This window comes from Equus asinus, unplaced genomic scaffold (genome assembly GCF_041296235.1).
Source record: "Equus asinus isolate D_3611 breed Donkey unplaced genomic scaffold, EquAss-T2T_v2 contig_197, whole genome shotgun sequence".
NCBI classification, from domain to species: Eukaryota; Metazoa; Chordata; class Mammalia; order Perissodactyla; family Equidae; genus Equus; species Equus asinus.
This window is the reverse complement of record NW_027224846.1, coordinates 1,540,910-1,567,343: the sequence shown is the minus strand read 5'-3', so window position 1 is coordinate 1,567,343 and position 26,434 is coordinate 1,540,910. Positions and strand designations below refer to the sequence as shown.

Below are 26,434 nucleotides of genomic sequence, written 5' to 3'. Positions count from 1 at the left end.
CTGTTTAGCACCCAGATGGGAAGCATTTCAGCATTTCCCTTGGTAAGGCTGTGTCCACGCACATCCACAGATCATCAGGTTACTGACATTCCCCGCAGGACCCCCAACTCACACCCTTCTTAGGCCTCCTCTTTCAAAGCTCCCAACAGGAAAGGCACACATCCCCATGACAGAACCACAGCACAAGACTGTGGAAAAGAACACAGCCAGCCGAGGGTCTGCACACTTGCTGGGCTCAGGCACAGCAACGACTTTAGGAAAATCACTAAAAATACTCCAGATTGTGTAAATTTGGGACTGTCTGACACCACGGGCCTGGGAAGCACACAGGCGCAGAAGTCACCCTCGGCAGCAGGGAGACTGTAGGGTCATTCCTGGTCAGGATGATGAATAGAAAGGCTGGGGGCATCTAGGGAATTTCTGCCCCAAGATAAAATTGTATGCAAAAGTGCAGAGATGCTGAAAATCCTAGCTCACAGGCAGCACTAGGTTTATGGAGGGAGACCTGGCTGAGGCCCTAAAAGCTGCATCCCACAGCTTTCCCCTTGGATAGGCAACAAGCAGGAAATGGTATTCGGAGTCAGGGACCAGAAGCCCAGGGGGATCCAGTCTAGGTCAGAGGTGAACAGGGAGCCCCTAGTGGGCCCGAGAAGGAAGAGTCCTGCCTGCCCATGGTCCATGTCCACAGGACCTTCCTCTGGCCTCGTCCTCTCTATGTGCACGTTTTGAGCTTTTGACGGTATTTTCCCCACTTAGAGCTGAAGCCATTGCGGAGACTGAATCAGAAAACAAGGTCCTAATCTGTGTGCAAGAGAAACCGGGAAAATGTTCCCTCTTCCGGCAGAGTGTCGAAAGGCAGCCACTGTCCTGGGCAGGACGTGTGCTAGGGACAGGCACGTGCTAGTTTGACAGACACGCCCAGCTTAGTGGTTGTGGCTCTGCCTGAGAAAACGCCTCCAACCGCTTAGTCCCAAGAGGTCGGAGGGGCCATCTCTGCTCCTGGACAGGGTGAACCACACTGCAATGATCCTGTCCTCGGCGGGAGGGGCACTTGGGCACGTCCTTCAGTAGCCAGGGAGGGGACTGGCACTTCTCCCTTCTCCACATAAACTGAGCCGCTCACTCTGGGAGATTTCTAAATTCGAGGAGGAATGTGAGTTTCTGGATCTGGTTTCCATGAGCGCTGCGAGCGAAAGACTCACACCTCCACTCCCAGGATTAGAAAGAAGCAACAATTTAATATAATACTCAAACGGAGCATTTACCATTGACAACAAAATATGGCCCCGCCAAATAGGGAAATAGGTGCTGGGCAAAAGGGGGGAGGGGGAAGAGGGGTTGGTGCCTTCCCTCGTGGCCAACAGGGGACCCCAAGAAACGGATCACAAAGTTCTCCTCATCAGAATCAGGGGAGGTGGCCCTGTGCACCCTGAGTATCAACGCTGTGTCCCCGCTGTAGCTCAGCTGGTCTCAGGAGGGTCATCGACCACCACCACTGGGCCCTTGGTTGGGGGTCTGGTGTCTGGAGAAAGAGAGGCATTTCCTGAGCGGCCTGCCCTGGAACCACAGTGCACACCCCATCCTGGCCCCCACTGCGCTCTGTGCTCCAGCCCTGTGCTCAGTGCTCAGTCAGCCAACAGCACCCCATCTGTCCCTGACACAGGGGCTGATATTTAGCGTCACCCACTTCACAGAGGAGGAAACCAGTCCCAGAAACGTGAGTGCAATCGCCCAGGACGGGACTGCTCAGCAGTGGAGCTGGAACCCAGGGCCAGCTGTCTGCCTCCCCAGGCCCACGCTCAGCCTGAATGTTTCCTGAGCCCATGGTTTCAGCCACTGCCGGTCTGGACACTCACTCTGGCCTGAGCGGTTCTTCTTGCCTTTGAAGAAGAGTCGAATCTTTCTGACCCAGTGGTATCGGGGCTCCAGCTGGCAGGACAGGCTGTAGCTACAGGACAGAGCGGAGCTGGGAGCTCTCAGGAGCCACACATCACATGTGCATCCTGGAGCCTGCCAGCAGCTGGGGTCGAAGGGCCCCAGGGGTCGCCATGCAGTCAGATCAGGGGCTGACCATGGAGCAACGGCCATGGGCTCTGGAGCTGGTCGGCAGAGAGAGGCTGCCCTGCCCTCCCCCAACTCCTGACCCGACTCACCTCTCCTCCTTGCTCAGGGGCTCCACGGCCTGGAACCAGGCCCCAAAGTGCTCGTCGGGCTGCACGGTGTACAGATTTGCAGCCTCCTGGAGCAGCTCGATCTCGTCCATCAGTTTGAATTGCTAGGACAGAGCAAGCACAGGATGCCCACAGGGCCTGAGTGGGGGACCCTGCAGGGCTCGTGGAGGGGGTGAGGAAGGGGGCAAGGGGCCAGTCTGGGGCCTTTGCCCACTTGGGAGCCCTCCCTCCCTGCGATTCCAGTCAGGGCTTGCCTGCTCTCACACTTGGCCCAAAATAGCTCCTCCTCCAGGAAGGAGTCTTTGATGCCAGCCCTTCCCCCACCCGCCAATGCCATAGGATCCCTAGCTCTGTATATCGAAGTGGGCAAATAAATGTTCCACCCTGGGGATTGGGCCAGAGGGGGTCCTGCCCACTGCGGGGGGGGTGTCTCTGATTTCCAACCCCCACCCTCCCCACCGGGAGGCCGCAGCCGCTTACCTCATTCCATTTCCGACAGTTGAGCACATTGCCCTGGAAAGCAGACAGCCGCAGTCCATCAGAAACAGCCCCCTGGGGCCAGCACTAGGCCCCGTCCACACCTCTTGCAATGTTGCACTACTGCCAGTGGGCAGGCCCATCCAGAGCCCGGACTTGGACCTGGGCCAGTCTCTGGGCTCCAGAGCAGGGGGCGCAGAGCAACTGAGGCAACAGACCTTGTGACCCAACCCTCTCTGATGACACGTGGGGAGACTCAGGCCTCAGGCAGGAAAGGACAGCTCAGCCTCTGATGTGCTTCCTGACTGGGAGGGACCCGACTTCTCTTCCCTCACTGGCAGGGCCAGAGGGAGACGCTGAGTCCAGCTCAGACACCACCTCCTGCGGCCACACAGTCAGGCAGCTCTGAGCCTCATCAGCCCAGGGAACCTGGACGGTGGCTTATGCAGAGCCTGCATCACCCACTGGGGAGATGGGCCTGACACCCCAACTCCCACATGAGGCTGGAGGCCCTGCTGAGAGGACCTTTGCCAAACGCAGAGAGCTCAGGGCTCAGGACAGGACTCTCTCCTCCCCACCCTCAGGAGCCTGAGCCCCCGGACCCACCTCCGGGCTCACTCACCTCCACATAATCCTCCATCGTAGCGTCCAGCAGCTCCAGGGAATGGAAGAACGTCACCAGGGAGGGGACGACACCCTGTGCCGCCATCGGGATGGGCATGGCGATGAGCTCCCGCTCTCAGGTGCCCCCATGAACCTTCCCCTGAAACCCCTCAGCCCAGCCTCCTGCCCACCCCACGCTCCCACACAGAGCAGCCTAGGATCCTCGGGACACCCCAACACACACAATTCCCTCCCCCGCTCCCCGCCAGGAACACCAAACTCCATCAGTCAAGTCCCAGGGCTGGCTGTTGGCCCCTCCCAGGGGCAGTGGCCCCTGCCCTTCCCCACCCCAAATCTGCCCTGCTGCCAGCCCTTCCAGGCCTCCTCCTGCTCACTGCCACTGCAGGCCCGTCATGCTTGGCAGCCACAGCAGATTCGCCTGAGGAGGAAGGCCCCTCTCCTGAGGGAGGTCTCCAGCTGGGAGGGGGAGCCCCCTCTCCTCTGACTCCTAGGCCCCTCCCCCACAGTCACCCTCACCTGCTGCCGCTGCCTCTCCTGGGCACCCTGGCGGGCCCTCTCTGCAGTCTTTAACACGGAGGTCGCCTCCTGTCGGGGCCGAGGACAGGGTCAGTGCGCCCATACTCCCCTCCGCATGTCCCCCAAGGCCCCTGATCTCAGACCCTGGCCATCGGCTCCAGTCCCCTGCTGCCTCTGCTGCTCCCACCTCCAGGGTGCTCTGATTCTAGACCAGTCCCAGCTCCAGGACTCAGCCCTGTGTGACCTTGGGCCTGCCCAGGCCTCCCTGGCCCTCTTTCCTCAGCTGAAAAGTGTGAGGAGAACGTCACCTGCTTCCAGGAGTCTCCTGAGGACTCAGAGTCATCTGCGTGTCATCACTGCTCTCCCCTCACCTCTCGAGGAGGAGCCGGCACAAATCTCCTTGCGTTCCCGTCCTCCCTTGGATGGTAGCACCTCGCTGGGAGGCCTGCACCACTGATCAGTTCCCTCCACTTCCCAGAGGAGGAGACGGAGGCCCCCAGAGGGGCAGTGACTGGCTCAAGGACCCACTGGGAGAGGCTGCTCCCCGTGCCAGCTACAGGCCCTGTCCCCGCTGCCTTCACCCCAGCCCTGGCTCCAAATCTGACCAAGGCCCCGACCTCTGGACTCCAGGGGTGCGTCCACACCCCAGCTGAACAGACAGGGAGGGGGAGGGCAGGGTGTCTTGGGGGACCTGGCCGAGTGGCCCCGGCCTGCCCCACCCTCACAGGGCTCTCTGACCCCCAGCCTGGGCCAAGCCTTGCCATAGCCTCACCTCCTAGGATCCCCTCAGGATGCTCCCCTCCCCTCTCCTTCTGGCCTCCTTCCAGATCTCCAGCCTCCAGGTTACCTGCACTAGCAGCTCCCTGCTCACGCGTTTCTCTCTCCTGACCCACTTCTTCCAGGTTCGAGAACTCTCCCTGCGGGGTGGGGAAAGAAAGAAAGCAAGCAAGCAAGAAAAACTGTGGGATGCTTGAAGGCAAATCCCATTTGTTTGAGAACCCAGCAGATCCAAACTGCCTGGGGCCTGGATGAGGGATTTCACTGGGGTGTTCTGAGCTCTAAGGTCCCCATGGGACTGCGGAGGGGCCTCTCCTCTTGTCCCTTGGGGCCTCCATTCCCAGATGTCCCAAACAGATCTCTTTGGAACAGTGTTGGTTTCAGCTGCATAGAGGCTTCTGTTGCTGCAAAGGAAACACCTGAGAATCTCCACCTGGGCTCAAGCCAGGATCTGGTCTGGAAGGAAATGAATCCCTGGGACGGAACAGCTGGCTTAAGGGCGCTGAGAGACTCAGAGACCCAGCACCCAGGTCAGTCCCTGTGCCCGGCGTTCGCTGTCTCCCAGGTGGTCTCAGCTGACTTTGGGGGACATGCCGGCCCAAATCAGGCTGCCTGGGCCACCTCACCCTCATGGTGCTTGGCTGGAGAGCAGACCACCCACTACCCACCTGGAAACTTGTCCCCAGGTGTCTTGGAGACGGGCAATGTCAGGGCTCTGCAGGGCAGAAGGGATTGTGTGGAGGGAACAGAAGTTCCTGAGGCCTCGACACTCCTGGGGAAGCGAAGAGATGGAGCCGTGAGGGGGAGCTGAAGCTCTGCTGCCTCTGGTTTCTGTCCCCTCACGGACTTCCCCTGTCCTGGAGGAGACACATGCCCAGGGAAGCCAGGGAGGGCACACCTGCCACCCGATGAGTAACACTGCCAGGCACAAGGATTTGTAGCTCAACACAAGGGAGGAAGTGAGCTTGTCCCCACTGGGACCTCAAGTCAAGGTCAACGTGGCCCTGGCATGAGGGTCAAGGGACAGTCCAGGGACTAAGACCCCAGACTTCAATCCTGAGAGCTGAGAAACAAGAGGCAATTCCCACGCATCCAGACAGAGCGTGCCAAGGCTTACCTCAGCCACCCTGATCCACAGCTCAACCACCCTGGCCCTGTCCCGCGCTGTCATGCTGGGGTCCCCAAGGCAGGTGACGAGGATGCAATTGGCCACGGTGTTGTCGTGCATCACACTGTCACGGACAGTGGGTGCCAGGTACTCTCGTTCCCTGTTGTCGCACTCGGACCAGATGGAGCCGAGGCAGTGGGCGGGCACCAACGTCTTGAACAGCTCCTGCAGAAGATTCGGAGTGTCACCCGGTCCTGCCGCACCCCAGCTCGGCGTCCACAGTCCCCCATAGGCCCAGCAGGGTGAGATCAGAACTGGAGCTCAGGAAGCAGAGCATGTGGCCTGAGGCTTGTGGGAGTCCCTGGGTTTTGTCTGTGTCCACTGAATGCACCCAGTCCAGGATGACCCCGGACACAGTACTGTGGGGAAGGGAGGGGACATTTGCTCCCAGCCCCGTCTCACTTCCTCCAAGCTCCAGAAGGCAGCCCACACATGCCCACCAGAAGGGCCATCATCCACCCATCCCAGTGCCCCTCGGGTCCCACTCCCCATTCCCATGCACATTCCCCCTGAGGCAGGGACAACCCCCGGCTTTGTTTGACTGTCTCCACTGGAGTCAATACACATCACCTTCCTGCTAAGTGCTGAGGCTGTCCGGGCCACCTGCACAGATGGGGGATCCACCCAAGGACCTGGCAGCACTTCAGTGAGTGCCCATCCCCCACCAAAGGGCCAGACTCTGCCCACCTTCCACTCTCTCCCACCTCATTCACCGGCACAGCCACCCTGTACAGCAGGTGCTCTGAGTGTCCATCTCTACTGTCCCCTGTTCTCTAGGGGACAGCGAAGGCTTGGGGAGAAAGAAAGCTGCCCAGGTCACAGTGTTGATAAGGGAGGGAGCAGGGATTTGGACCTAGATCATCGGAATCCCGAGCAGGGAATGGCAGGTGTGGGGCGGCTCATGGCACCGGGAAGGCAGGGGCCACCCGCCCCGTGAGCTCCTCTGCTCACCGCAGCCATCCTCGTCAGCTGCTCTGCCACCAGCTGGGGAGGGAAGTCCAAGATGTTCAGCTTCTCCTCCCGCAGCTGGTCCTCGGTGGTCACGGCCCGGGGGCAGCTGGGCTCTGGGGCTGCCTCTAATGGTGGCCCTTGCTCTGGTCCTGGAGTGGCCGACTCAGGGGCTGCTGGCTCCAGCTCTACCACACGTGGTGAGACTGGAGGTGCAGCTGGCTCCAGCCCGGGGGCTGGCACTGGCTCTGGCTCTGGAAGTGGCAGGAGCTTTGGAGCTGGCTCTGGAGCAGGATAAAGAGAAAGTTGCACCCACACACCTGACAGTTTCTGTGCCTTTCCAAAGATAGGAAGGGCTCTACTGCCTCTAAGGGAACGCTAGCCCATGAACCTCAACACAGACAGTCTTCCCAGACTCCAGTCCCCTCACCTTTCCGTTCGGCCTCAATGGCCTTGAGATGCTCCAGGTGGCCTGGCAGAAGGTAGGCATGGCCCTCCACGTGGGAGCCACCAAAGCTGACGTGCAGAGTGGCCAGCTGCAGGGTCCAAGAGGGAAACCGCAGGGGCTCCCTGCAATCCTGCCCTTGGCCCAGCCAAGTTCCCAGCAGGAAATAGATAGCACTGCGTGGAGGCAGATGGGCCAGAGAGTCAGTGGCCTGGCCTTTCCTTAAACACCGTCCTCCCAAGGCACTCTTGTTAGCATCTGCGCCCCTTTGCCAGACCCTCCCCCTCCAGAGGAGGGCCCCATCCCAGCCCTGAGCCCTGGCTGGCTGTCCTGGCTGTGGCAGGCCTGCTCATCCAGCAGGCTGAACACAGAGTCTGTGAGAGTCTCTTGTTCCCACCGATACTCTCCTCCCCAAGGGTCTGGACAGAGCCCACCCAAGCCCTGCATGAATGTGGGCCACTGGAATGAAGACTCCAGCAGATTTGGGAGCAGCTTGCTCACACACCTCCTACTATGGACCTGGCGGTGGTGCTCACAAGGTGTGGATGTGGAGAAAGGGAGGCAGGAGGGGCTGGGACTCTGCTGGGAGTGGGTCTCTTGGGGACAACACAGCCCAGCCTCCCTTCCAATTCTCAAGGGGCCTGGGACCCATGCACAGCTCTCTTTGAGTCCAGTCCTGCCGGAGTGGAAGCCACCAGAACTCAGCCCTCCCATGGGGATCACAAGATGGGTGAGATGCAGGGTTCTCCCAGGCCTGACCCGGCCACAGCCTCCATCCTCTCCCCACACCCTGTTTGCTAGAGACAGGAGGCCCTCCTTCTCGACCCAAAGACCACTCACTTTGGGAGGTGGTCCTGTCCTCCAGCATCCCGCACGCAATGGGCCAAGCTGCCTCCATGTGTCCCAAAGGGGATGAGGGCATCGCCCGGGATGGAGGGTAGATGGGACCTGTGAATGATGTCAAGTGTGACTGTCTGACTCTCAGATTAGAGGGGAGGGCCAGGGAGGCTGTCTGCTTCAGTCACTGAGTGACACTTAGTGTGTCCAGAAGTCCTGCTCAGAGTAGGTCCTTCATAGACATTGTTGAATGACCTCCAACCAGAACCACCCCGGGTGTCTGAGTGGGCCTGTGGCCCCTCTGTGGCCCTAGAGATCCCTAAGTGGCTACACCAAGGACAAGCACCAGGACCAGCTGGATGGCATCTCAAACTCCTTGACAGGGTGCTCTCCAGGTGCTTTTCCAAACTCAAAAAGCCACAAGCCAGTGAAGGGAGAGGAAGACTACTTTCCGTGGGGGACAGAGAAATAATCACCACCAGCAACCACAGCATGGCCCACCACCCTCTCTGCAGAGCCGGGCACCAGGGCAGCACCTGGACGGCTGATCCCATTCATCCCTGGGAGAAGCCTAGCAAGTTCATCCTCTCCCACCCCACGTTTCAGAGGAGCCAACTCAGGCTCAGAGAGATGCGGTGACATTCCCAAGGCAAGACACACAGCTGGCAGTGGGCAGAGTCACCACTGTGCTGAGGAGGAGGCAGGCAGTCACCTGGGAAACAGCTGGTCCAGCACCTGGTGGGCTGTGCTGGAGCCTGAGTAGCTGCAGAGGGAGGTGATGACACTGCGGAGGACTCTGCTGGGGAAGGCTGACAGCACAGTCTCTGAGAGCCTCTGCATCATGCCTGCCCGGAGGGCACGCATCCTGCAGGCCTCAGTGACAGACAGAGTGGACTCATCTTCACTCTGGGTGGGACGAGGAGGGACACAGAGTCAGGGTCACCACTGCCAACCACCAGCGTTATCAGGGTCTGAAGCTGACCCAGGAACTCCTAGCCCCTCCCAGACGTGTGCGACAGGAGAGACAGGGGTCCCAACTCAGCAAAGTTCTGGGCTCTCAAAGCACAATCTGACTTTGGTCCTGCGAAGGATTCCACATTGATCTCCCTCAAGGCCATTTGCTCGCTGAGGGACAACAGACCTCCGTCTGTGCAGAGCACCAGCCCAGTGAATCCTCAACAGACACCCCTCTCTAGAGAGGAGAACAGAGGCTTAGGCATGCCAAGTGGCTTCTCTAGGTCCTGTGGCTCAGAACTGAGAACCGCCCAAAGTGAGGGCTGAGGGACATCCCCTGTAACTGCCTGAGGCTTCATCAGACCCTGACCTGGAGGGAAATGTTATGTGGCCACCTCACCCCTCCCAGGTCTGGAAACAGTGTACAGGGCAGTGACACGTTCTGAGAATCCCTTTGACTTTCAAACACGCTGATGGTTATTTCTTTTACATTAAAGGGAGTTTGGAGACCCTTGTTATCGAGGTTTCATTTTCCAAAAAAGGCAAAATTCAAAGATACTCAGGGCCTATTGGGAAGTGACAACGACATCAACGTTTTCTCTAATCTTCCTAGGAAAATGCAAAGAGTGCCCTCCTACCCTCCTATGCAGCTGGTGGGGAGGAGCGGAAGTCCAGATTCCTTTGGGAATGGGACTGTGGGACACTCATGGGGGACAGCCCTGTTAGGGTCCCAGGAGAACGGCAGTTTGAGGTTGGATTCTGGGCCGGCCCTGGTCATCTCAGGGGCCTGGGTGGGAAGACCCCTCCGTGCCCACTCTCACCTCAGAGCAGCCCTGGTTATTGATGGTGGCGCGGTGCAGCTGGTCCCTGTCCAGGGAGATGGAGTACCCGAAGCCATCCGTCAGCTCTTCCACCACCTCCTGCGTGCAGCTCTGCAAAGACAGTGCCCGAGAGCCGGGCCGGGAGGTCTGAGGGGCCTGCCTCGACTTGGCCACAGGAGGAAACCCCAGCACAGATCAGGTACCGAGCAGCATCTGCATAGACCTCTAGCCAGGGAGGGAATGAGATGACACCTGGATGGCTCGGGACTAACCTATGGGTAGAGGAGCTTGGTTCCCAGCACCCACTCTCCCATCCTGCTAGCCACCACCTAGGCTGGGGACACGACACACTGCCAGGCTTCCAACACCGAGCAAATGGCTCCTGCCCAGGGTGGGTCCCCGCTCAGCACCGCCGTCCATCTCTCACTCCCCTCCGACACACAAGGAGGCTCAAATTGTTGTGCGGGTGGCATCCAGTTGTGGCCTAACCCGGTTGGCTTTCCCTGTGTTACCTGAGTGCTCCTCCTGCCAGTTGGACAGAGGCGGTGCAGGTGAGGGCCAAGCCAGTGTCTATAGTGACTGAAAAGGCTCTTTTTCTTGGCTTTCCTGAAGCCAGAGCCTCCACAACTCGGGAGACAGCAGGAGAACATCCTCTTGTCTTCAGTGTCGCCACTCAAGTGGGCTCAATAGGATGCTATGTCTAGAATGTGGGCGCCTGGAGACCAGTGTGCTAAGTTCTGTTGGGGTCTGTCTCCAAGGAAGTGAGGTCACTTCCTCAAGTTTCCCTTACCTGGGCGCCTTCTTCAATCACACCCACCGAAAACCTCTCTGGGATCTTGGCTGCTCACCCTCCTTGCCCATGTCACCTCCAGAACTGTACACAAATAGCCAGCACAGATCCCAACACAGGACCTTGAGATGGAACCAGGGTTCCAGCTTGAGGACATGCAGCTGAGTTCCGACCTCTTTTTTTCCTACAAGCTCTGTGTCCTGGAAATGCCAATGGGCCTCCCAGGGCCTCCTCAATCACCCAACCTGCACAATGGGGACGAGGCCAGAAATATCTCCCTCGGGACGTCCTCAGGTGTAGAAGAGACAATAGCAACAACACCTGTGGTCTGGTTTGCATGTGTCTGATGCACACACTTAGAGATGAAAGAATGACAAGAAGGGGTGGGATGTAGTGTGGAGTACCCCTCAAAACAGGACTGGGTTCCAGCTCTGTGACCTTGAGAAAGTCACTGCCCCTCTGGGCCTCATTTCCAGGTCTGCACCTTTAAGAGGTGGAAATTAGGGGAAATTCAGATACTTCCATTCACTGGCATGAAACCTTGCAAGGTCTCCTGTTTGACTTAGAATCAGACCCAAGTGCCTCGTGTCGGCCTATGTAGTGGGCAGCCTCCACTATGGCTCCTGGTGCTCACTGTCTTCTGCTGTGCACGTCCTTGTGGAAACACAAGTGGTCAGGAGCTGCCTTCTGAATAGAATGCAGCCAAGGTGATGGGATGGCCTGCAACCCAGGGTTAAGAACAAAAAGCCTGGCCCTTCCTTCTTACTCATTGGCTTTAGTCCCCTCCGTCTTTCCCTCCTTCTGTTTCCATCTCTCTCTCTCTCTGCATCTTATATCTCTGGAACTGGGGGAGCAAGTGTGCATGCTTTCAGTTGTCCTATGAAGATGTTCCATAGGAGAGAACGGAGGGAATGATTGGCCAACAGACAGGCAGGAACTCAGACTTTCAGTCCAAACAAACCCCGTCAACATGCATGTGAGTGAACTTGGGAGCAAACCCTCCACAAGTCGAGCCGCAATATAGCCGCAGCCCCTGCTTCACAGAGACCTTGAGGCGGAGGCACCCAGCTAAGCTGTGCCCCATTCCTGACACACAGAATTTGTGAGATGTTAAGGATTTGTATTTTCTAGGTGCAATGTCTTAGAGCAGTGTCATCAGAGAGCGACGGGAAAAGCACAGTCTGCCAGTTCCTGCCCTCTGGCCCTGCCTGTCCCCATCTACCCTCCTCTCTCTTCTCAGGCTCCTTCCAGCTACACTGCCCTCTTTCGGACATTGGTCAGACCCACTTCTTCCTGTGAGCCTCTGCGCCAGCGGTGCCTTCTCCCTGACACTCAAACTGTTCCCAGACACAAGCAGGCGTGCCTCTCATCTGGCACCCTGCTGACAGCAAATGTCACCCCTATGATGCCTTTCAGAGCCTCCCAGGCACAGGCTCCACTGTGACAGGTCTCCCACCTGCAAGGGCATCTCATGATGTCCTCCTTCTTGGTCTCATCTGGATAAAGTGAGTCCATGAAGGAGGGCTTTCTGCTTGGCGGACGAGGAGGCAGCTTCTTCTGGTTTCCTCAGGATCATGACTGTCTCTTCTGGGCTGAATGTTTCCCCTCCCAAGTCCATCGTGAAAGGAAATTCTCATTCCCTTGCTTTCAAGGGTCTGGTTTCCCCAAGAACACAGGGAGACTGGCCTCTCCCTGGAATGCGGCACCAGCCCCTACACCCAAAGCCAGAAAATTAGCACCCAGCTTGAAACACCACCAGATCCTGAAGTCAATTCCTGCTGAGGTCCCCCATCCATTTTGTAACCCCATAGTATCTCCTGATCTCACCTTTCCCCTAAGACACAGCTCCCAGCCTGCCCTTGGCTTCTTACAGGAACAGTGGGATTTCCCAGAAGCACTCCCAGCCTGGGCAAGAAATGTTTTGAAATGTTCTCTATGTATTTTCCAGGACATGGGATATGGGGAGAAGTCATTTTGGCTGTGTATGTGCAACAGTTTTGATGCGAATAGCATCTTTTTCAGACAGAGATCAAAGAGTGGGGCTACCGGGTGTAACAAGAAAATGGATACACTGAGCCAACGTCTTCATGGTGTGAAGTCATAGGGAGCAAAGAACATGGTTAAGAGCAGAGAATATGGAGCCACAACTTATGTTCAAATTCCACCTCAATCACTTCCTAGATATTGGTAGAGGGCAAAGTACTTACCTCATTGGTGCCTCAGTTTCTTCATCTGTTGTTGGCAAGAAGGATAAGCGTACCTAATTTGTGAGGATATGGAGACTGCTAAAGGAGTTAATGTTTCAAAACACTTGCAACATCCAGCACATTGCATGCCCTGTACGCATACATTACAAATGAAATGTAAATGTTCTTCTGACGCTGTCTGTTTGCTCCAGACGGGAGACTAGGGGCTGGAAGGATGTAGACAGCACTCCCTGAGACAGGATGAATCGATGAATGAACAACCCTGTTGAAGGCATTACCAATGGCAAATCCGCCTCCCTATGGACATTCCCAAGGACAATCACACCCAAGCATCCCTCCTCCGTCCTGCATCGTCTTCTGGGATTCTATCCAGGAATCACGGGGGCTTCTTGAACCCTGGGACCCACACCCACCACAGGTTCTCTTCTGTCTGACAGCAAACCCCAGGCCTTGTCCTAATGGCTGCAGCCCACAGGCTCTGAACTCAGATCCTTTTCTTCACTTGAGGGAGACGTGTCATTCCCAGAGCTGGGCACACAGAGTGTCAGCCTTGGAGGAAATGCCTCCCTGGCCAGTGGCAGGTGGAAGAGCGCCGTGACGGAGTAGGATTTGTGGAGAGTCCTCCAGGTGTGGTCAGAAGGGGCCCAGCCAGGGCATTTGTCAGCAAGGTCTGGTTGGTGGACCTTGGTGGCAAAAGAGTGGTGGGGACAGCATGTTTTAGAGTTCCTGGCATGAGACAATCCACAGGATGGTCATGAAGTCAGAATCAGCCTAATGAGGTCCAGCTCAATGCACTGTCATCTGTTCCCTGACTGGCTCACTAATCCAGGAGTGATTTACAAGGGCGATATTCGTGTTCTACCATCTTTTCGTTGATTGGCAGGAGCTAGTATTCTTTACGAAACTTGTGTACTTTTACATAGGAAAGGATAGGTGAGTTCTGTAACAACCCTTCTTGCAAAGTTCTCGCTAACGTATTGAGTCTCTAACAGAATCCACCGCTGGGAACTTCACCAAAGATCCTGACCTTTACTCTCTGGTTTTAGATCTTCCTGGTTGGTAAATTTTCTTGACTCCTGGCTCCTTTCCTGAGGTTCGTCCACTTAGAGCAATGTAGGACTGCAAGCTCTTGCCACTTGAGAAGTAGTGGTTCAACTCTATGATGATGTTGGTCTTGCTTTCTAAGTGTGTGTGTGTGCATGTATGTGTGTATGAGACTGTTGTCTGCATCTTGCCACGTGGGTCAGATTGACTCCTTTCCTTGGAAAAGTTGTCCCTAACCACTTTCTCTGGGCTTTATTTTCACGTCTTGAACAGTGCTGTCCAACAGTAGAATTTCACACTCTATCTAATGAAATTTAAACTTTTTTTAAATACTGACATTTAAAAAACTAAAAATAAACAAGTGAAACTAATTTTTAATGGTATATGTAAACCCATTATAACCAAGATATTACCATTTGTCCAGGCAATCTATATAAAAATTAATAGTGAGACAGTTCACTTTTTTTTTCTATTGGGATCAACAAATCCATTTACATAGTCTCCATTTGTAAGTTGAAAGTTTTTACATATACGGTTTCTGTGTCCCCCACGCAGAACCTGGGCTGACGTGTTAGAGAGGAAATAAAGCAGAACAGGCATAAGTAACGATCACTGTCAATCCAGCTCAGCACGAGCACTCACCACTGACAAAAAGGCTGTCCCTGAGCAGGGAGTAGAGGCCTCTCGGGGTGACAGGGTGGATCAGCTGGTTCAGCACCCAGGAATGCTGCTCTCTGTCACATGGGGTCTCTGTCACACTCTCCATCATGAGCCATGGGGTCAGGGTGGTAGGTGCAGACAGCTTTCATGCTGGAGGCTGCCCCTTCCTCCGCAGGCCCGGGGAGAGAGGAATGTGGGGACTCTAGAGAGATGTCCTGAATCCTCTGATAATGGGGGCTAGAGGGAGGGAGGAGCAAATTGGCAGTCAGTGGGAAGAGTGAAAACTGGGGTGGTCACCGAAAGTGTTCATGACTCTCAAATGCTCAGAAAAGGGACTTCCCTGAGGGAGATCAGTCTACAGCCCAAGACAAGGGGCCCAGGCTGCTCTTCTTGAACAAGGATCCAAGCTGGGGAGGAGGCAGGAGGACGACGAGCAGGAGAGACAGCAGGTGGAGAGTGGCTGGCTGGGACTCATCCAGCCAGGAGCTGCTGACACCAGGGTCTCATTAGGGGCTGCAGGCCTCTCTCAGTGGAGTTCAATGTGGCTGAGCTCTTGCTCATGTCTGTCAAATACTGGATGTTGGAGAGGGTGGAACTGAGTGTGAGGGCCTTCAGGTCGTGTCCCTTGGCTGCAAGAAGAGAGGGAGAGAGATGGCCATCACTGAGAGCTGAGCTGAGACCAAATCAGAGTCCTGAACTCAGTATCATCTGTTGCCTTTGCTCCCAGTGGAACCACCACCCAATGCTGTGCTCATCCAAGTCGAAGCCAGCATATCTCTCAGCTCCTCCTCCCTCACCTGCCAGTAACACCAACTGCACCTACAGATTGCTCCTCAATGCGTTCCTTCTGTTCATTCACGTCCCAGGTAGGTCTTACCTTTTCTCACCGGAACCAACACCCTAACATGCTCACTGGATGCATTGTCTAAAGGATGTTCTCTGCCTTGAACATTAGAAGCATTTTTCTGAAGTGAAGATCTCACTAGAACACTCCTGCTCTAGCATCACCCATGGCTCCCTAAGGCCTTCAGGGTTAAGTTCAAGCTTCTTGACCTGGCACTCAAAGCCCTTGCACATCTGGCTCCTGCTGACTCTTCAGCCTTATTGATCCATTCACTCTGAGTTAGGCTTTGTGCTTCAGGCAAACCAAATTCCTGTCAATTCTCCCATACACTATGCTGTTTTTGCCTACAGGGCCATTGCTCATGCAATTTCCTCTGCCAGGAACACGCTCCACACCCTATTTCCCTATATAACTCCTACTCCTTCTTAAAGACCCCAATTGGGCAAAACTTCCTCCAGAGAGCCCTTCTCACCCAAAGGTTGCCAGGTGCTTCTCCTCAAAACATCCCACCTTGTATTAGAATTTTCTGTGACTTTCACAAGACCAGGGGTTCTCTGAGGGCTGCATCAGATTGAAATATTGGTATAATCCTTGTGATCAGCATGCTTGCCCTCAAAGCAGAATTGCACACCTCGGCTTCCCAGCTGCCCAGTAATAATTGGGCAGTGGAGTTGTGGGGCTGGAGAGCTCCTCTGGGGAAGGAAGAGGGGCCCCCCCTAGGCCTGTGGTGGCTTCTGGTTGCTCAAGCAATGAGGAAGTAGGCAGGAACATGCTGCCCGGCTCAGGAGCTGTGGAAAGGGCTGTCGTCCGGGAGAGACAGAGACCCCACACAGTGGGTGAAGCCCCACAGGCTCATCTGCACTCCAGCAGTGGCTGTCCCAGGACAACCATTCACAGGTGAGCCATAAATGTGAGTGACAGAAGGAGGGATTGTGTGAGTAGAGGGATGTTCGAGCCTGTGAGTGAGATGAACCCAAGAGAGACAGTGTGCTTGAAGAAGAGAGAGACGCGACAAAGAGATAGGTAGAGGCACAGACAGAGGGGACACCTGGATGGACAGAGGAAGAGCGGACAAATGGAGGGTCACAGGGAAAGCAGGAAGAACAAAGACAAGGAAGAGAAGTTGAGACATGGGAGGAAAGAGGATGGAAGGAGAGAAGGAGAAACAGGCGAACAGGCAGGAGGACAGTTGGACAGATTGATACCTGGACAGATGCTCGGGTGGATAGATGGAAGGAAGGAAGGAAAGAATGGAGGGAGGGAGGGGGGAATGAAGGATAGAAGGAAGAGAGGAAGGAAGGAGTCTGAGAGGAGGGAGAACTGGGAAAATCACCTGCCCACGTTCAGAGGGTGCTTTAAAGGGAGGGTAAGGCTGAGAATACAGGACCCCTAACTCCCAGGCTTGTGTCCACCTGTCCCAATGCTGCCTGTTATTACTCGTAGAGATGAGCATATGGATGTAAATGAAACCTTGAGCCCTACCCTCACAATACACAAAACTCAATTCCTGGACACTTTGACCTAAAGGGGAAAGGTAAAATAATGAAACTTCTAGAAGACAACATAAGAAAACATCCTCGGGACCACAGGGTAGAAAAAACTTCTCAAAGAAGACACACACACACAGACACACTCTCCATAAAAGAAATATCGGTAAACTGGGATTCATTAAAATTTAGGCTTTCGGTTCATCATAAGACACATTACAAGAGGGAATTGGCAAGTCACAGGATGCGAAGAGATTGTCTCAGTTCCAATATTCAACAAAGGATTCACATGCAGAATACAGAAAATCTTCAGCATATTTATTAGATAAAATGCAGTGAAAGAGATACATATTAATGCTGCTTATTTTAATGAGCCACATTTATTTTACAAGGACAGTGAACAAAGCAATCTGAAAAGCAGGGGGTGAAAAATGAACAGTAGATAAACAGAATCCCAGGAGGGTTTGGAAAATGCAATAGAAGCCCCTTACATAACAGTTCATTGGCCTTAGAAAAGGAAGGTACTACTGGATTGTGTTAGGAAGTCAGATTGAAATATCTAGTGCCTTCAGTGGAAAAATAAGATAGGAAAAAATAACTATGATAGTTATTTGATTTTCCTCCAAATGACTTTATCCCTTAGAGAGCAAGGCACTTTCCTTTTCAATCATCAACACATCAAAGTTTAATTTCCCTCCATTTAGCCTTTTTCGTGGCCATAGGTTAGAAGCAGCAAAGGGGCTCAGCAGGCTGAACCAGTCTGCAGACATACTCTGTCCTGTTCCACACTGGCTCACACACGTGCAAAGTGGGCGCTTCTCACAGGGGAAAAGCCTGCAGGGCTGAGGGGCAGCCACCCCTTGGACCCTGTTTGTTAGTACCATTGGAAATTTCTCCTGAGTCCCTACTCAAAAAGGAAGTGGGTGGGGGGTAGAATAAGAAGGCCATATATTTGAAGGAAATAGGAGAAAATATTTCATTGTGAGAGTAATAAATGTTGCTTTTCAGAAGTCATGTGTATGTTGAAAGTCTATGTCTTAAGGTACCACAATGAAACAACGTACACCTCATCTTCTCCCTCTTTTATCTGAGCATAAGGTTAAAATCCATGAAATTCCTAAGATTAAAAAAACACACAAAAATCACAAGGAAAGTTTTGGAGGTCATGGATGTGTTCAGCACTTGGTTGTGGGGATGATATGACGGGTGTATGCATATGTCCAAACTAATCAATACACATATAGAAAACGTGTGCATTTTTTGTCTATTACTCATACCTCAACAGAGCTAAAAATTCAAATAAATTCCTAAGTTTACTTTTTGAGGGTGTATAAAAGTCAAAATTTCTAATAAAATTCAGATTGTTAATTTCTGAACATAAATAGCATTCCTGCTTTGATGGGTGACCCCACAACTCTCAAAAAAATCAAGAGCAGTTGCTACTGTCAATCTCAGTGGAAGTTATTTTCAACACCTCACCCCCTTCTTTACACCTCATTATTTAAAAACCAAGGAAATAGTCTTCAGCTTTTAAAATGAACGAGTAAATGAGTCAGCTTGACATTATACTTTATTCAAGATTTAATGTTAAGTAAAGGAAATAACTGAGCATGAGCAGAATCCCTTCCATAACTCATCTTTTCTCCTATGCTGATAATAAAAATGACACTCTACTTAAACGTAGTTTGCATGATATATTCTCAAGTAAATATACTTAACTGCTGGACATTTGATTTCATTTTTTTCTTTTTTTAATCAATAATTTACACAAAAAAATCAATTTAGGAGATAAAACGTATTGCTATTTAGAATTACTTCCTGATTGTAAATTACTAGAAGTGTAAACATGAAGTCAACGCTAAGGACTTTTGAAGTCCTTTAATTCATTTGCCAAATTTCTTTTTTAGAAAATAATGTTAATATAGGACTTTAAGTTTGAGAAACCTGTTTCATGACACCCTAATCTGTTGAAGGATAATTTTGAGATTCTTATTCAATTTCTTCATATTCATCTATAAAACTTATTTGGCGTCTTTCATCTTTTTAACATTTTCATCTTTTTAACTTTCAAAGGTTTAACTTTCCAAGAGACGATTTTTTAATGACGAGCTAACTGATGAATTTGTGCACCGACTGTTTTTTTGAGACTGAATATACAAATGGACAAAGGCCAGATCATATATGACAGTATAACTCTGACCCCCAACGTGGGAAGCAAACATCCCAAGAAGCCAAGTCACAGCCCCTGCAGCATTCAGCACAGAACAGTCAGCACTTGGTCAGTAACTGCCAGTTTCCAAAACTCTCGTTCTGCTTTCAACACAGGACCGCCAGAGAAAGCCACGTATGCTCCCTAAACCATCACATAGGATGCCTGCCTTCTACTTAGTGACCTCCAGCTTCCCCACGTCAACAACTTCCAATCAGGCCACCCCTCCCCCACTCCCCTGACCTCTGCCACCCTCTCCCCTCCCTTTCCCTTCTCTCCTCTTCTTGTGCATGCAACAATCCTCTCCTGTCGCATTACAGTCTCTGCAATATTTTTAACGTGTGATAGAACAGTTCCTCCCTCAGAGTTCTTCCTGGTCCATATTTTCCTAGCTTAGCTTATGCGTTTATTTTTTCCATGTAGGATCATTTATCTAACTCAACAGAAAAGCTCGTTAAAATTTTTATTGGCATTATATTCAATTTATAAAGTAATGGGACTGACCATTTAATGAAACTTCCTAACTTAGAACATAGACTGACTTTCCATTTGCCAACTATTTTTAATTGAAATTTATAGTGAGATCGTTGTAGATTCCACACTGCTGTAAGGAATAACTCCAAAAGTTCCAGTGTACACTTTACCCAGTTCCTTACAATGATAACATTCTGCAAAACTATAGGACGATACCACAGCCAGCTTGTTGGCATTGATGCAATCCACTATCTTATTCAGATTTCTCCAGTTTCACTTGTACTAATTTGTTCCTGTGTATTTAGTTCTGTACAATTTTATCAGATGTGCAAGTTTCTGTATCCATCACAGCTAAAATAATGACCAGTTTAATCACTACAAGGTATTCTTGTATTGCCTATTAAAAAATCAATGGATGTTATTTTTTAGAGCAGTTTTACGTTTACAGCAAAATTTAATGAAATACACAGTGTTCTCATATAGTCCCTGCCCCCACATATGCATAACCTTTCTGTTGTCAATATCTCTCGTCAGAGTAGTATACTTCTCACAATTGATGAACATACATAGGCACACCATTATCACTCAAAGTCCATAATTTACATTAAGGTTCACTCTTGGTGTCAGAGATCACTAGGGTATAACTCTGTGGCCCATTTCTGGATTCTCTACTCTGTTCCATTGATTTATGTAGCTGTCCTACAATGAAAATGACGATGCTGTGATTACACTATCTACAAGGCAATACTAAATATTGTTAAAGTGTTTACTGCCACATTATTCTTCCTGTCACTATTGTTTTAGCTACTCCCAGCTATGTGCCTTTCTATATAAATTTTAGAAAAAGGTGTCTCTGTCTACAAACTGTGGTGGAATTTTTATTAGAATAATATTAGACCTATAGATCAATTTGGGGATAATTGAGACCTGTACTCTTTATTCTATCCAGTAGCATGGTGAGGACTGCAGAATTCTCAGCACATAACAACTCCTTCCAAACCCCCACACCAGGAGGAGACTCAACCAAACTCTGGCGTGGCTTCTAGCAGCATAAGGCTGTGTAACCGGAATGACTCCAGCCCACCATTAAAATGCCTTCCTGAGAGCTCAAAGCTGACAGAAAAATTTGCTATTTATTTTAGTCAACACCCAATTATAGGCCTCTGATCCCCCTTCTTAGAGTATTTACTAAAGAGGGCTTACAACTGTCGATATGTATCTCTCACAATTCTCTAAAGGACCCAAGAGCCACTCCTTTGAAATACGATCATTAAGACAGATAGAGACTCTTTCTCTCAACTTCTGAGTGAGGATAGAATCCTAACTTTGATAACTGCAAAGTAACGAACACAGTGGGTCTAATCACAGTTACACTGACCAACCTTTGTACTTTTTTACTTCTTTGACTCTACTGAGCCCCTGAACCCTGCTCCTTCATTCCGTCTTTAAAATTCTAGATTCACCTCCGTACAAATCTGAGTGCAGCTCAGCTTCTGTCAGCTGTTAATAAAATCTGCTTTCACCACTTTAACTAATTTCTGCTGCATTTGTCTTTGACAATAGTAAGTCTCTCAATTTATTTGCATCTTCTTTAATCACTGTAATCGGTATTTTATAATTTTCAGCATCAGATCCTGTACACATGTTCTTGAATTTATGCCTGAATATTTCATGTTCTTCGGAGTGGTTTTAAATAATACAGCATTTTCAAGTTTATCATCTGCAGGTTCATCATTAGTTGTAGAAATAAAATTGTCTTTTGTGTGTTGATCTTGTACTTTGTACTTGGTGAACTTTTTGTACTCATGTATTAGTTCTGATTTTTTTTTTTTTTTTGTAGATTCCCAGACTTTTTTTACACAGACAACAATGAAACTAAGAATGGTTACATTTTTTCCTTTCTAAACTCTATGGCTTTTATTTCCTTTACTTCTGTTATTGCCAGAAGCTTCAGTATTTTGTTGAATAAGAGTAGTGAAAGTGGTATTCCTTTCTGTGTTCCTTATTGTGGGGAGAATCATTTAGTCTTTCCCTGTTAAGCATGAAGTCAACTGTGCATTTTCTGTAGATGACCTTCAACAAGCTAAAGTAGTTTCCATCTATTTCAAACTTGCTAGAAAATTTTATGACAAACAGGAGTTGGATTGTATCAAATGTTTTCTCTACATCTCTTGCCTATTAACAAGTCTTGCCCTTAAACAAATAGACAGCCAGTTATTTCTCTGGCAAAAATTGGTTTATCTGGGATTAGCAAAGAATAGCCATTTGGAGTGTGCAACCATGGCAAGCCATGCAGGAGCACCCAGCAAGGAAGAGAGGAGAAGCTCTTTTATCTCAGAGTGGGGAAAACTGTGGGGGCTATTGGACACAGTCTTGAGGGCAGTGGCTTTTCATCAGCAGAGTTGTGACAGTCTCTCCTTGGCTTAGTTTCTGACTGGTCAGGAAGAGAAAGTCTTTATTCTTCCTGTTGCACTGCGCCTTTGACATAGGGCATGAGAACTCCCTCTATTAGCCTTCCAACACTATTTCAACTACGTTTCCGTTTATTAACTTTCACATGTCCCCATTTTGATTGCCATCTTTCTCTGAAAGCACTGTTGATCTGCAGTCAGATTTTTCCACTTTCAGTAGCCTCTCGTCCCTCGAGGCCAGGAAGGAGCTTCTCTGGGAGTCATGTCCCAGGTTGGAGGAAAAACACACAGATTGGAAACCTATTGTGGCCACATTTGAGGAACACGGAGTGAGAGGAGGGAGAACTCTCTGGCAATTTTTACCTGAAGTTTGCATGTTATCAAGATCATAGGCATTGGAGATGATCTGAAGTGTCATGTCATCCTCAAAGGTTTGGCAGACAAACTTCCAACAGACCTGGTCCGGACACCTTGGAAACCTTCGCATCAGATACTGTCTGCTTCCATTTGGAGAAATCTTTATTTTTAAGTCACCAAATGATGTGCAGTTCCCCCCAGAGTTTGTGCTTTCTTCAGGTGTGTCGCATGAATCCAAGTCTTGAGTTTTGTGGCAAAAAGCTTGGCTAGCAGCACCCGATTGAGGAAAATACTATCATCTTGGTTGAGTTTTGTTAGTTTGAAATTTTTGGTAAGTTGTTCCTTGTTTTCAAGTTGTTAAATTTATGAGAATGGAACTGTTTATATTATTTTCAATGGCTGAAGAACCTGCAGTGATCTATCCCTCTCGTGTGTCTCAGGCCTTTGAGGGTGAAGAGGCTTCCCCAAAGCTTCTTGAGGCAGAACCCTGTTTGCTGTTGGCCCCTAACAGCTTGAGTGCATCTGGGTTGGGGAGGAGACAGAGACTTCCAAGAACAAGTTGTTTCTTCTTGAAGGAATGCTGAAGATGCCCAAAGTATGGTACTTTGACATACAAATTATTTGGAGCCAAAAGCAATCGAGAGCCAGCAGATGCAAGAAAAACTCTTGATCTCCACCTTGACTGCTTTAAATGAAGGATAGACTTCCTCTTTGGAAAGGAAATTTATGTTTATAAAGGAAATTTCCATTAGTAAAAGCATCTGCACCAGAAACAGAATGAGTCTTAGAGAATTTTTTTTTGAGGAAGATTAGCCCTGAGCTAACATTCCCCACCAACCCTCCTCTTTTTGCTTAAAAAGATAGGCCCTGAGCTAACATCCATGCTCATCGTCCTCTACTTTATACGTGGGATGCCTGCCACAGCATGGCTTGATAAGTGTTGTGTAGGTCCGCACCTGGGATCTGAACTGGTGAACCCCAGGCCATCAAAGCAGAATGTGTGAATTTAACCCGTGTGCCACCAGGCCAGCCCCTAGAGAATTTTTTTTTTTTTTAGGAAGATTAGCCCTGAGCTAACTGCTGCCAATCCTCCTCTTTTTGCTGAGGAAGACTGGCCCTGAGCTAGCATCCACGCCCATCTTCCTCTGCTTTATATGTGGGACACCTGCCACAGCCTGGCGTGCCAAGTAGTGCCATGTCTGCACCTGGGATCAGAACCGGCAAACCCCAGGCCACCGAAGTGGAACGTGCGCACTTAACCAGTGAACCACCAGGCCAACCCCTAGAGAATTTTTTTAACTGAGAGATTTATCTGCATAACAAGGCAAGCTTTATTTATTATACATTTTCTCCCATCTTCCCATAATTTTCCTTCAGCCACTTCCTGCTGCTGCTCACCCAGATGGCTTCCTGCTTCCAAGCTCCCCCATGTGCACCCAGTGTGGACTGGACTTGCAACTGGCAGCTGGTGTGGAGCTGCCTGCTCGAGGGCTGCAGAGCCCCATCCTAAGTCTCATCCCCAGCATGACCTACCTGGCCAGCAATACTCAGGATCTGCCACCACTGCACAGGATTGGGGCCGCGGCACTGATGGTTCAGATTGTGGGCAGTACCCAGCCCAATTCCCACTCACTTTTGTTGACCACACGCCTGTGCTGTTTGCAGATGGTACAGATTTAAAATAGAAGTCATATCCTGCTGTTAAAGTGGAACTGTTGGACTGACTTGAGGGATTTTTCAACACCTGTAAAACTAAAGAGAAGCTGGGAGAATTATCAGAAGAGTTCTACAAAAATGAACTACTATCGATTGAAATGTTGAATATACATGTCCCTGCAGTTGCTAAATTGAGACGTCTTTTAGACAGTTCTCCTAGGGAAGATTTACTAGACATTCTGACATCACTTATCCAAACAAGCAACAGAAATGCTCCAAATTTTAGATACTGTGACTCTGGAGGAAACTGTCCAAGATGATGATACCACTGCTGGTGAAACAAATGCAAGAATTGAAATTGCTTTAAAAAAACAGAAAACTTGGGGCCGGCCTGGTGGCACAGTGGTTAGGTTTGCGTGTTCTCCTTCAGTGGCCCAACGTTCGCCAGTTCAGATCCTGGGTGCAGACCTATGCACCATTCATCAAGCCATTTTGTGGCAGGAGTCCCACATATAATGTAGAGGAAGATGGGCATGGATGTTAGCACAGGGCCAGTCTTCCTCAGCAAAAAGAGGAGGATTGGTGGTAGATGTTAGTCAGGGCTAATCTTCCTCAAAAAAAAAAAATTATAACAATAAAACAGAAAAAGTGAGAAAGATGATAATAAATGCATTATATGAATATGCCTCAATAGGATTTCACACATCCTAGGTACTTTATTTTCTGGCACATTGTTATGGGATATCATGCAGGTGATTTCGACATATCCTGTGTGTTTTCCATGCGTGTCCGACACCTGATTCTGGCGTGTCCGGCAGGTAGTTTCAGTGAATCAGGCACCTGGTTCCGGCGTATCCAACAGGTGGTCCCGGCATGTCTGGTAGGCGATTCCAGCACATGTGACATGTGGTTCCGGCGTATCCGGCAGGGGATTTCGACGTCTCTGGCAGGTGGTTCCAGCATGTCCAGCACCTGGTTCTGGCATGTTTTGCAGGTGGTTCCGTCATGTCGGCACCTGGTTTTGGCATGTGCGACACCTGCGTCTGGTGTATCCGGCAAGTGGTTCTCACAAGACTGACAGGTGGTTCAGCTGTGTCAAGCAGGTGGTTCTGGCATTTCAGGCACCCGGTTCTGGCCTCTGCTGTACCTGTTTCTGGTGTATCCATCACATGGTTCCAGCGTGGCTGGCACATGGTTCTGGCATATTCGGCAGGTGGCTTCAGCGTACTGGGTGCCTGGTTCCGGCGTATCTGACAGTGGGTTCCATGGTTTCTGGCAGGTGGTTCCTGCGTGTCTGGCATGTGGTTCCGGTACGCTCTGAATGTGGTTCCAGCATGTCCGTCTGGCGGCTACCATGTGTCCAGGACCTGATTCCATCGTGTGCGGTTGGTACTTTCAGAGTGTCCAGGTGTTGGTTCCAGCATGTCTGGCCGTTGGTTCCCGCATGTCCAGGGGTGATTCCGGTGTGTCCGGCAGGTTGTTCCCGCCTTTTCCAGAAATTGCTTCTGGTGTACCCAGGACCTGGTTCTGGTGTATCCGGCAGGAGATTTTGGCGTGTCCAGCAGGTTGTTCCAATGTGTTACGCTGATGGTTCCGGCCTCCGTGGCAGGTGTTTGTGGCATGTCTGGCACCTGATTCTGGCGTATACGGCAGGTGGTTTCAGAGTATCTGGTACCTGGGTGCGGCACATCCAACAGGTGGTTCCGAAGTGTCTGGCAGGTGGTTCCGAAGTGTCTAGCATGTGGTTCTAGTACGTTCGGAAGATGGCTCAGGCGTGACCGTTGGGTGCTTCAGGCATGTGCGGGAGTTGGTTCTGGCGTGTCAGAGTCATGGTCCCAGCATGTCCGTCATTTGGTTCCAGGTGGTTCTGGCTTGTCTGGTGGGTGCTTCCAGTGTGTCTGGCGGGTCGTTCTGGCATGTCTGTGTGGTGGTTCCAGAGTGTGTGGCGGGTGGTTACGGCATGTCTACCAGGTTTTTCCAGCACCCAAGGGGCCTGGTTCCAGCGTATCAGGCAGGTGATTTTGGCGTGTCCAGCAGGTGGTTCAGGTCTGTCCGGGAGATGGTTCCGGCGTGTCCAACATGTGGTTCTGGCATATCTGAGAGGTGGCTCCGGTGTGTCCGGCAGGTGGTCCCATTCTCTCTGGCACATGGTTACGGGGTATCATGCAGGTGATTTCAACGTGCCCTGTCGGTTGTCGAGGCCTATCTGACACCTGGTTCTTGTGTGCCCGGCAGGTAGTTTCAGTGAATCAGGCACCTGGTTCTGGCATATCCAACAGGTGGTCCCGGCATGTCTGGTACGTGATTCCCGCCTGTGCAGCACATGGTTCCGGCGTATCCGGCAGGTGATTTCGACGTGAGCGGCAGGTGGTTCCAGCATGTCAGGCACCTGGTTCTGGCATGTCTTGCAGGTGACTCACTCGTGTCTGGGACTTGGTTCTGGCATTTCTTTAAGGTGGTTCATTCATGTCCAGCACCTGGTTTTGGCGTGTACAACACCTGTTTCTGGAGTTCTTGGCAGGTGGTTCTCACAAGACTGGCAGGTGCTTCAGGTGTG

At 51.1% G+C, this 26,434-nt stretch overlaps 1 protein-coding gene across 1 annotated transcript; it reads right to left on the bottom strand.

Annotated features, from left to right (window-relative positions):
- Nucleotides 1–735: 735 nt before the first annotated feature.
- LOC123284027 (ral guanine nucleotide dissociation stimulator-like) lies at nt 736–25,499 on the bottom strand. The gene is made up of 14 exons (XM_070503523.1): nt 25,461–25,499; nt 9,739–9,894; nt 8,676–8,869; nt 7,967–8,074; nt 7,112–7,302; nt 6,685–6,965; nt 5,683–5,898; nt 5,234–5,337; nt 4,636–4,705; nt 3,789–3,857; nt 3,271–3,345; nt 2,652–2,684; nt 2,154–2,275; nt 736–1,948 (listed from the first exon to the last, which is right to left on the bottom strand). Exons 1-14 carry the CDS (start codon nt 25,497–25,499, stop codon nt 1,747–1,749), a joined length of 1,860 nt encoding a protein of 619 aa, XP_070359624.1. The 3' UTR covers nt 736–1,746.
- Between the last annotated feature and the right edge of the window lie 935 nt (nt 25,500–26,434).